Source organism: Myxocyprinus asiaticus, chromosome 33 (genome assembly GCF_019703515.2).
Source record: "Myxocyprinus asiaticus isolate MX2 ecotype Aquarium Trade chromosome 33, UBuf_Myxa_2, whole genome shotgun sequence".
NCBI classification, from domain to species: Eukaryota; Metazoa; Chordata; class Actinopteri; order Cypriniformes; family Catostomidae; genus Myxocyprinus; species Myxocyprinus asiaticus.
In genome coordinates, this window is record NC_059376.1 from 28,573,848 (window position 1) to 28,586,372 (window position 12,525).

Sequence of the window (12,525 nt, forward strand, 5' to 3'; positions counted from 1 at the left end):
ATGATTCGAAATATATATATATATATATATATATATATATATATATATATATATATCACACAGTGTATATATATATATATATATATATATATATATATTATTTTTTTTAATATTTATTTTTTTTATTTTTTTTTATTTTACAGTTGCTTGTTAATTGTGTTCAGACCTTGGCAGCTAATTGGAAAGTTTGTCTGCTTTGAAGACAAGTGGAAGAACATGGCTGTTCTGATTCTGTTTCCACCTCCACTGAAAAGTTCTGCACTATGAAGCTTTTAATACGACTTGTAATTTCTCTGTTTGTTTGTTTTTCTTTCTGCTTTTAGTGCCCAGTGATTTGTATGGACATTGGTTGCACACTGTTTGGATGTGCTCAGCTGTGCCATATTAAAAGGAATGGGTTAAAAACAAGTTGGGCTCAATTGATAGCATTTTTTAGCATAATGTTGATTACCACAAAAATCCTCATTTGAAAAAGCTATTATGGTTTATATCAGTAACTTACGATGGAAGTGGATGGGGCCAATCCATAAACTTTAAAATACTCACTGTTTCAAAAGTATAGCCAAAAGGTATAGACACTATGCGTGTTAACATGATATTAGTGTAATAAAATAACTTTCTAACCTTTTTAGTTGTAGTTCCAATATTACTTGATTGATAACTTGATTGTCATGATGCTGTAATAGTAATCCAGGTTATTGATTATAACATTTTAACACATATAATGTTTACATTAATTGTCTATACTTTTGAAACAGTGTGTATTTTAATGTTTATTGACAGGCACCATTAACTTCTATTGTGCATGCCTTACTGTAACCACGATGATTTAAATAAGAACAAGTCAAATATTTTCTGTGGCAATCAACATTGTCACAAATGCTGTCAACCAGGCCTAAAGTGTACTGAATCAAACATTCAAAGGATGTTCATGAGAAAATGTTTGTGTTGTTAATGTTTGAGATGCATTAATCAGGAGGGTGGCCGTGGAATACTTTGAAATACTGTAATCTGTAGTCATTTATCTTTGAAACATTTTCCATAATGCTCATGTTGCACATTGCTATACTTTTAAAAATAAATAACATGTTAATGTTTTAATTGTCTTTGTGGTGTTTATTTTAGGACTTTGTTTTGATTGATTGCAAGGAGAAGACCAGTATATTTGTAGGTTTTAAAAAATATCAATCTAATTTTATGTTGGTTCAACATGATGAATTAACCTTGGTAATGTAAATAAGCTGTTGAAAAGCTTAAAAATGACTTGCCATGTACAGTTGTGCTCAAAAGTTTGCATACCCTGGCAAAAATTGTGAAATTTTGGCATTGATTTTGAAAATATGACTGATCATGCAAAAAAAAACAACTGTCTTTTATTTAAGGATAGTGATCATATGAAGCCATTTATTATCACATAGTTGTTTGGCTCCTTTTTAAATCATAATGGTAACAGAAATCACCCAAATGGGCCTGATCAAAAGTTTACATATCCTTGAATGTTTGGCCTTGTTACAGACACACAAGGTGACACACACAGTTTTAAATGGCAATTAAAGGTTAATTTCCCACACCTGTGGCTTTTTAAATTGCAATTAGTGTCTGTGTATAAATAGTCAATGAGTTTGTTAGCTCTCACGTGGATGCACTGAGCAGGCTAGATACTGAGCCATGGGGAGCAGAAAATTCGGGGATCTCTTGATACCAACAAAGGTCAGGTAGACCAAGAAAGATTTCAGCCACAACTGCTAGAAGAATTGTTCGGGATGCAAAGAAAAACCCACAGGTAACCTCAGGAGAAATACAGGCTGCTCTGGAAAAAGACGGTGTGGTTGTTTCAAGGAGCACAATACTTGTTGACCCCTCTCCAAACATAGCACTTATGGTTGTGACCATAAAGCTCTATTTTGGTCTCGTTACTCCAAATTACAGTGTGCCAGAGGCTGTGAGGCGTGTCAAGGTGTTGTCGGGCATATTGCAACCGGGCTTTTTTTGTGGCATTGGCTTCTTGCATCTCGACCATGCAGCTCCTTTTTGTTCAAGGATCATCGTTTTGTGCTCCTTGAAACAACCACACCGTCTTTTTCCAGAGCAGCCTGTATTTCTCCTGAGGTTACCTGTGGGTTTTTCTTTGTATCCTGAACAATTCTTCTGGCAGTTGTGGCTGAATTTTTTCTTGGTCTACCTGACCTTGGCTTGGTATCAAGTGATCCCCGAATTTTCCACTTCTTAATAAGTGATTGAGCAGTACTGACTGGCATTTTCAAGGCTTTGGAGATCTTTTTATATCCTTTTCCATCTTTATAAAGTTCCATTACCTTGTTACGCAGGTCTTTTGACAGTTCTTTTCTGCTCCCCATGGCTCAGTATCTAGCCTGTTCAGTGCATCCACATGAGAGCTAACAAACTCATTGACTATTTATACACAGACACAAATTGCAATTTAAAAAGACACAGGTGTGGGAAATTAACCTTTAATTGCCATTTAAACCTGTGTGTGTTACCTTGTGTGTCTGTAACAAGGCCAAACATTCAAGGGTATGTACATTTTTTATCAGGGCCATTTGGGTGATTTCTGTTATCATCATGATTTAAAAAGGAGCCAAACAACTATGTGATAATAAATGGCTTCATATGAACACTATCCTTAAATAAAAGACAAGTTTTTTTTTTTTGCATGATCAGACATATTTTCAAAATCAATGCCAAACTTTCACAATTTCTGCCAGGGTATGCAAACTTTTGAGCACAACTGTATGTATGTATGTATGTATGTATGTATGTATGTATATGTACGTATGTGTAGGTTTTAATTATTTTTTAGCTTAAAATTACTTTGAAACAACTTGCCATTATTTGTTAAATATTTTGGTATGACTTTTTAAGTAAAGGAAGTTGAATGATCTCAAACATTTGTGGATATCTAACAGAGGTTTTCCAGCTAAGTTGACTTAAAATGACCGTAAGTTGAATTTGTATAAAAAGCGTGATGCAAAAATGCTACGTATATATTTTAAGTAAATCCAACTCATTGTTTTTTTCAGTGTACCACAGTGTGGAGGAAGTAGAGAACAAGTTGTTTTGCAGCTTGGCTTCAATAAATGCCTTTTTTGCAGTGATGAGAAAGTTTTGAGTTCTGAAACTTGCTGTGTGTTTTTATAGTAAAATGACCTCTTATATGTCAAAAGATCTTGGGGAAATTTGATTCCTCAAGTCGTGACCCATTTAACCCTCATGTTGTTCCAAACTCCATTCATTTAATTTTTTCCATGGAAAACAAAAGGAAATATTAGACAGAATGTTAGCCTCAGTCACCATTGACTTCTATTGTGTTTTTTCCCCACATACATTTCAAGTGAATAGTAACAGAGGCGGTTATTTTTCCTAAAATCATTTTTTTTTTTTCTGAATAAAGTAATGTGGATTTGGAACGTGAAGCATAAACGTTTGATTTTTATTTTATATCCAGTGGCTTCCTAAAACCAATTTCAAAGATGAAAAAAGAAATGATTTAATCAATATCCATTATATAATCAGTATCAACATTTCAGATTTCAGTGCAGTTCATCATTTGTGGTACCGAATACTGAATCACTGTGAACACTTCCATCATGTTTTAATTTAATTGTTTTTGTTAGAACTCTGATCTCTGTGAACCTGTGCTCTGTTATATGCTACTTTACTGCCTGGAAGTAGGGTGAATTCAATCAATGGCACAACCTCTGCTCTGCATTTAAACTAGCTTTAAGTTTGAAACCCCTTCCAACCCACACATCTCAAAATTAGGAGGAGCTCTCTTGGTCTGATTTTAAGACTAAAGTACCATCAACCCACACAGCCCAAAAAAATCTGCTAGCGCACTTCTGCTTGCTGTTGAATAATTTGTAAATGGACATTCTAAGTCTTTGTGGTTTGGTATTTTAGGAGTTTGAGTTTGCCATGCATCAAGTGCTCTACACTAAATAAAAAATATTTTTTTACTTTCACTTAAAATATATACATAGCATATTTGCATCAAACTTAAGCAAATTCAACTTAAGGTCATTTTAAATTAACTTAGCTGGGAAACCTTTGTTAGATATCCATAAATGTATGAGATCATTCAACTTCCTTTACTTAAAAAATTAAGTCACACCAAAATTTTTAACAAATAATGGCAAGTTGTTTCAAAGTAATATTTAAGCTAGCTAAACTTAACTAGAAAAGGTTAATTCATCATGTTGAACCAACATAAAATTAGATTGATATTTTTTAAAACCTACAAATATACAGGTCCTTCTCCTTACAATCATCCAGAACAAAGTCCTGAAATAAACGGCACAAAGACAATTAAAACATGAACGTGTTCTTTATTTTTTAAAGTATAGCCATGTGCAACATGAACAGTATCGGAAATATCTTATTGTTTCAGAAGACATTAATTGATCGACTGGAGTTGTGTGGATTACTTTTATGCTGTCTAAATATGCCTTTTGGACCGTCAAATTGCCAGCAGCCTGATGGTACCAGTTTACTTGCTTTGTATGGACAAACAGAGCTGAAATCTGCTTATAAAAATCTTAATTTCAGTTCTGCTGAAGAAGCAAAGTCATACACATCTGGGATGGCTTAAAGGTAAGTAACTAACCATTAAGAACACTAAACATTTTCTCATGAACATCCTTTGAATGTTTGATTAAGTACACGTTAGACCCGTTTGACAGCATTTGTGACAATATTTATTACCACAGAAAATAATTGACTTGTTCCTTATTTAAATCGTTGTGGTTACAGTAAGGCATGCACAATGGAAGTTAATGGTGCCTTGAATTTAACTTGTATTTAACCCATTCCTTTTAATATGGCACAGCTGAGCTCATCCTAACAGTGTGCAACCAAGGTCCATACAAATCATCAGGCACTAAAAGCAGAAAGAAAACAAACAGAGAAATTACAAGTCATATTAAAAGCTTCATAGTGCAGAACTTTTCAGTGGAGGTGGAAACAGAATCAGAACAGCCATTTTCTTCTTCCACTTAACTTCAAAGCAGACAAACTGTCCAATTAGCTGTCAAGGTCTGAACACAATAACAGGCAACTGTAAAATTAAATATATATATTTTGAATTGTTACCTCTGAATGCTTTTCTTCCCATAGGATTCCAAAGGTTGCTGCACAACTTGTCTTGCTGCTGTATGGAAAGATGGATATTCACATGTTGATAAAGTTAAAAGAGAAAAAAATTTGAAAAACCCATGAAAGGTTTAAATCAAACTGCACTTACTGCACATGTTAAATAACTGCACTCACACACACAAATGAAGTAGGGGAGACCAGGACTAGATGTCACACAGGGAAGTTGTCACTAAGGGTTTGAGTAAAAGTCCAGTTGCACAAATGTGTACCTTTTTTCTTTGTAATAATGGTTAAAATGTTCAGTATAAAGTTTCGGTAGGCAATATTTTATGGTGCCTATGCAGGAGCTAACTTTTAGAAAAAAAACTTACCCTGAAAAATATTCAGTTAAGTAAAAAGTGACAGCTAACCATCTTGCCTACTCGTGCAGACACGCATACGGGAAAAGAAGAAAGAAGAAATGCACAGTTTCACACTTTCACACGCATGCCAGCAACCCCATGGATGCACATATACTTAGAAATTGCTCACGCATTTATGTCACTCGATGGATGATCATGTACTTTTGAAATACACGGAGCATGCACATAACCTATTCTTAAGAAAAACGTACAGTCTGTGGAGGTAAAAATTGACCAGCCACCCCCTCTCGTGCTTACGTGAAAACTGGATCGACTCACATATACGTTCTTACTGATGTGATCCGGGACTTCCTTAAAAATAAACGTCAGCCACTCTTTCTTAATGTGGGATCCTTGCGAAGCAAATGCAAGAAATCTAGTTTCCCACAACCTGGCACTGCACAACGTCTTGACATCTTCGTGGCCATCGTGACACCTCCTGTTGCTCCAAAAATAATCTCACCGCTCTACTCTAATGGCAAGACCGGTGGGCGGGCCTAAGCAGGGTTAACAATAAAGTAGGTATTGAACTGTTTATGTAGAGGCTGGCCTGTGCTGATGTAATACCTCACTTTGACATATTAGTGAGGAGGAAGTAGAAAACAAGTCATTTTGGCACCTTGGTTTCAATAAAGTTTTTGGTTCTGAAATTTACAGTATGTTTTTATAGTGCTATGATTATATGTCAGGATATCATGGTAAGTTTGATTTTCCAGTTCATGACCTCCTTAAATTAGAAAGTTCCCGTGCATATGTGAAACTCGATGGATGCGCACATATTTCTAAAATACTCGTGCATAAATGCAACTCGAAGGATGCCCATATAATTATAAAATACTCACACATCCATGCAACTCGATGGATGCACATATGCTTAGGGGTGTGACGATACACTTAGCTCACGAGACGAGACGATACACGATACTGGGTTCACGGGAACGAGACGATATTTTAACACCATATACACTACCGGTCAAAAGTTTTGAAACACTCATTCTTTATTATAATTTTTTTTTTTTTTCACATTTTAGAATAATAGTAAAGTCATCAAAATTTTTGAATAACAAATGGAACTATGGGAATTATGTTGTGACTAAACAAAATCCAAAATAAGTCAAAACTATGTTTTATCTTGGCATCTTCAAAGTAGTCACCCTTTGCCTAGAATTTTCTCAACCAACTTCTTGAGGTATCACCCTGGGATGCTTTTTAAACAGTATTGAAGGAGTTCCCATCTATATTGGGCATTTATTGGCTGCTTTATTATTTGGTCCAAGTCATTAATTTCAAAAACTTTTTCTTTTTCTTTTTTTTTTTTTTATTACATTTTAGTTTTATAATGAAATAAATTAATATGGTGGCACAATTATATTTTTGACTACAAAACTAATTTAAAACATTTAAGCATACGCCTTCAGATCAAAAGATTTTTAAGATCATGAGAAACATTTCAGGCAAGTGATTCAAAACATTTGACCGGTAGTGTATATGACTGGAAAAATAGTCTTTTATTCGACTGAAAGTTACAAAATGCAAAACAATGCAGGTGCATTTTGAAATGTTTTAACTAATCATCTTGTAATGAATGTCACTTCAGTTCTGCTTTTTGAGTATGAATTATCATATGCAGTAAAAGACAGAACAATAAGCAAGCACTGTAAAATGTTTTGCCACAAACTCAACTGACTGGCTTCTCTCCTGTATTATTTCACGAGTCTCTTCACACCTCGTTGATTTTAGTTGAGAGCTGCGGTGGTTCTGTAGGTGTCTTTGCATAATGCTTGTTTTAGTCGCGGTGTATGGCACTATTTTCTTACAGTGCTTACATATTGGCTGTGTCTCGTTTGGAAGGCCGCATACGTCATCGAGGCTGTCTCGTTAAATTTTTTTAATTTATTTTTTTATTGTGAATGCAAAAAAGGTTAACAATTGTATAAATGTAAGTGAATATACATAAAAGGCATTGACAATAGATAAAAAATAAGAAAAATGAAACGAGATAGCCTCGATGATGTAGACGGCCGACAAATGCGACCTCCGGAGGACGCAGCCTTCCAAACGAGACACAGCCTTTGTTCGTGTCTTGTCTGTCACTCTGTTGCCATTTATTGTTTCCACCGGGTACCTAAAATGCTGCCACACAAACGATTTAAAAGTGGCGGGGGAATCTTCTATGCTAATTTCACCCTCACACTCCGTCATGTTGATATCGTGAGACAGCTTTTCACCTCAACGAGAAATATCGTGGCACGAGATCTCATCACACCCCTACATATGCTACATGTTAAATTCTCAGGCTTACGTGTCAACACGGTGCATGCACATACCCTACACTTCAGAAAAACTCAAACTTACTTGTAGAATCGATGGATGTGCACATACATTTTTCATGCATATGTGGAAAGTTGATGCACATTATTAAACACATGCAAACACAATGCACGGAAACTCTCAAAAGCAAGTGCAAATTCGCTGCACTTATGTAATACTAGACATGCAAACTCGATATACACACTTATGAAACATTCTTGTTCAAAAGACAAATTCCAACATTTTACATAATTTATTTAAAGACAACTTACCTAAAAAGATTCCGCCGTCATCACCGAGTTTCTCAAAATGATGTTCTCGATTGTTCTTGCGTATCACATGGTTTGTCGTAAAATACTGTAACAGTTCAAGGATGGGCAAGGAGGAGGCAGGAACCGGCTGAACAGTAAACATACTTTAATGGTAAACTTAATACCAACATAAACAAACGTGCAGCGTAGCCATGTGCGTCTCTCTCTCTCAAACCGGCGTCTCCGGCCGGCGCTTTATCTCGCTCTCCTGCTGATCAGCTGATTCAGACACCTCAAACATCACGCCCTCTTCCTCATCACACTCCTCCCCCATCCGATTCAGTCCGGGGTGCTACTGGTTTGACCATCTCTGGGGGGTTGACGCTGCCCTTCCGGCCGTTCTGTCGGTCATTGGCCCACCCTGCCTCCTGTGAACCTGGGGGGAGAGATGAGGGGAGGCGTGGGGAGAGGGAAAGGGCGAGCGGAGACACAGAGAGAGAGAGAGAGAGAGAGAAGAACTTGCTTGCTGGCTCCCGGATGCGCTGTCACCTGGTCCTCAACCGTTCCTCCGCCCTCTAGCGGATGCCAGCTCGTGCCTCCCCTGGCGGACGGCAGTGAGTCCTCCGACCCCTGGTGGATGGAACCACTCCTCCCCTTCTCAACAGACGGCCACGGTTCTTCTGGCCCTTGGCGGCCGGCAGCGGCCGTCCCCAGGCATATGGCTGCGGCTGCTCCCCTGGCGGATGGCAGCAGCGAGGACTCCACCACAGCGCATCCCTCCTCCCTCCCCGGGTTTTGGCACCACTGTAACAGTTACAGAACGGGCAAGGGGGAGGGGGGAACCGGCTGAACAGTACACTTAAAGTTTAATGGTAAAACTCAACTTAAAACAGCATTAAGCAAACATGAACACAGACACACACAATGTGGCCCTGTGCGTCTCTCGCAAACTGGTGCCTCCGTCTCGTCTTTATCCCACCCCCAGCTGATTAGCCCGATTCAGACCGCCCTCCTCCTCATCACAGATACGTTAAAATTTAAGTAAGGTTTACTTAATTTTAACTGACAGTTGACACATCTCATAATTATTCGTTCATTGTTTGCATTACTACGAGTTCATGATATTACTTAAATTTTTGTAGCGCACAACATAATGCATTTTAAGTCAGACTAAAAATGTCGAAAATATTCAATTAATAGAGAAAAAACTATTTATCTTCATACTTTGTTGTTGTTGAGCCAACGAATATTTTTTTTCAGTGGAGGCTGTATCAAAGATTCATAATTTGAAGGGTCACAAATTGAAATACAGTGATGGTAACAGGACAGGATATTATTTATGGAAGGATTTTTCTCTGAAGTTTGAAGTAGACTGTCACATGTTAAAGGTTTCGTGTATTCATGTGAATGAATACATAAACACTTAAAACACTTGAAAAAGCCTCTTATTTATGTATACTGTATATGTATGTTTGTGTGTGTGTGTGTGTGTGTGTGTGTCTATATATATATATATATATATATATATATATATATATATATATATATATATATATATATATATATACCATTTACTTATAACAAAGTATTATTACTTTGTCTAAACTTTGGTGTGCAACTTGTCCCATTTTTGTTATGTACATGTATGATGCCTTAAATCATGTAACGTTTTGAGGAGAGGTGTTATATTACTGTTCTAAGTGACTTGCATTGAAGGAGGGACCTGAGCCATGTAGAATATCATCATAGACTGGTGGACACTTTTGACTTAGGCCAGTATCAAGCGAGAAGTCAAAGGAAATTGCATAACGACACTATAAAACCACTCAGAAAACTTCAGCAACTACAAAACAATGCCCTGGCAACCACCCAGAACACCAAGCATTGTGGATTTTAAAAAAAAATAAAAAAATTTATGTCTAGTTATCTGTTTTAAGTGTGCTTTTAGACTGTGAAGTTGACTGGTAGTTTTGGTCTTAGGCATAATAATAAACTTTTACTTACATGTTCATAATGAAGAGGAGCTTGTGTAACTAAAAACAGGGAAAATATCACTAATAATCATGTTTTAGAAAAATAGCAGCCTCTCTTAGTTAACAGCAGTTATATGAATGAGGACTTGATCTTATTATGTTTTGAAAGTGAATTCTTGTTAGGACTATGCATACAAATGACCTCTAAGTAAATGTGACTTGCTGTGTGCAGGGTGCTAGTATTGATTTTGCTCTGCTCTTCAGCAGATTTCAAATTTTTTACTTTGATGTTTGTCTAGATTGAAAAAAAATTGTTTTTATAGCCTAAAAGCCCCTTCTGCATAATCAGAGCTGTTGCTATTGATTGGTGTGGTGTAAGTAGGTGTTTGGTGTAATTGTTAAACTGGTTCATTGCTTGTTAGACTTTAATGGATGCCTCCATTTCTCATTTAGCTTCAAAGCTTCAAGCGAGAAAACATTGTTATTTTAAGAAATGAATATTTCCTTGGGCTAAGCGTTGAACTTGCAGTTTATGAGCAAATCTATATGTGTCTGAAAGAGGAGAAATTGTATCTTATGCAGAGAGGACTTGGGGCTGGTGGAAATATTAAGAGATGGCCCGCAGACTTTCTCAGATAATCTGAGTGATGTATTCATATAAGACACACATCATATCAGACAGAAACTCTGTTCCAAAACCCAGTGAACTGTCTCACTGCCTACTGCCTACATAGACAGCTGCCTTCTAAGGCTTTATCCTAATGTCATGGAAGCTCCTAAGTGATCGATTTGGAATGCTCTATATAGAAAGCAACTTGACACAAATTGTGCTCTGCACGGGAAACTCGGCTAATTTTAATGCATTTTGATGTTAGAATGTTGCTAAGCTAACAACATGATAACGTATAAAAATACACAGCAACAGAACACATTAATATTTGGTAAAATATACAATTTTAGTGATTTTCTTTTTTTATTTTATTTCATTGAGCTTGTTGAAGTGCATTCTAGCACTGCCTTTTCCACAAAGGATGCATGGGATACAGCTTTAGATTTTGGCAAAAAGAACATATCTTAGTTGACTGCATAATTACGTTTTTATAATGCAGCCTTTGCATCGGGACCGCGCCTAGGGTGCCTTGATATGCAGCTTCCTTAGGCAGCTCACTAGGTTTTGGAACCAAGCGGGAGTCTCTGTGTGCTCATTTAAAACAACCTCATTACACCAAACTTCCTTTTTATGTTCTGTTCTCTGCAAAACTTGTAGAGAAATAGCAATTCCAGACAACCTTTGTCACAAATTTTCACATCCACTACCTTGAATTTCTGTTTTCTCACCCTCTCACCTCTTTCAGATTGCTTTGTTTGCAGTTTTTTATTTTCAGTTGTGTTTCTCACGTCCTCATTAAAATTTCTCTCTCTCTCACTGTTTTAGGCAGTGTACTTCCACACTTCTCTGTGTTTGAGCTCTGTGGTGGCACTGGTGGAGTTGGTGTCTCTATCACCCAGGACAGACGGTTCCCAGAATGCAGTGGGGTCAGGGTTCGGACTCCTTCAGCTCTTCATTGGTCACATAGGAAACAATATCTCTCAAGGGGAAGGAAGGTAATGGTAACAACCAACCCCCCACATCAAAAATACATAATTTCTCAGACCCAGGGGTCCGTAAATGTTCTCCAGGTGGTCAGTAGAGATGATATATTAAATATAAATGTTTCATTACATTTCCAACTTTTTTAATAAACATTTGCAAATAATGTTAAACATTGTTTTATGTAATGATATTAGTTATAAATAAAAGTTTCTGTTATGAAGTGTTACTGAGGAAATCTAGCTTGTTTATGCTGGTTGTCCCCTGAGTCTGGAAAAAGGGTCTCTTTTTGTGTAAGAAACCCCTGTCAAATACAATATAGTTAAACCTAAAATCATCTTTAGACATTAAATGAGTGAATATAGTAAGGTTATTATAATTGGAATTGAATATGTGTATCTAATGATTCTTTTTTTTATAGAACTTTAATTTCATATACAATGTGTCAAGTGGAAAAATGAAAAATGCCTGTATGACAACTTTGTACTTTGGAGATTTTGTTTTTTTGAGGTGGGCTTTAGATCTGTGAAATTATATATTTTTATTTAAGAGTTTTAACTTATTTAAAAAAAAAAAAAACAATTATATTATTCCTTTTTCAGGTTGAGTCTATTCAATGGGACGCCCAGAGCTCTCTTGCACCCAACACTGAAGGACCCTCTGCAATGTGAGTTTTGCCCTAAGCTTCTAAATGCACCCTACTTACTTTCTTAAAACACTTTACTATTTCAAAGAAAAAAAAAATCTTCATAACCTTAGCTTCAACTTGGAAATGACTGTCCTCCCCGGCTGTTCTCACCTATGCTGTGTGGGCTGTTGGTGGTTAACGTTAACCATTTTTTTGCTATATACCCTGTTTCACAAGGAAATATGTCATATTACGGAAG

The 12,525-nt window shown here is 36.5% G+C and overlaps 1 protein-coding gene across 1 annotated transcript in view; it reads left to right on the forward strand.

The window, feature by feature from the left end:
• The window catches only part of LOC127424648 (nephrocystin-4-like), a 219,713-nt gene that overhangs the window by 32,446 nt on the left and 174,742 nt on the right, over window positions 1–12,525 (forward strand). The window contains exons 4-5 of the mRNA XM_051670006.1: window positions 11,483–11,652; window positions 12,241–12,305. Of these exons, the coding sequence (XP_051525966.1) occupies window positions 11,483–11,652; window positions 12,241–12,305 (235 nt within the window). The remainder of the gene's footprint in view (window positions 1–11,482; window positions 11,653–12,240; window positions 12,306–12,525) is intronic.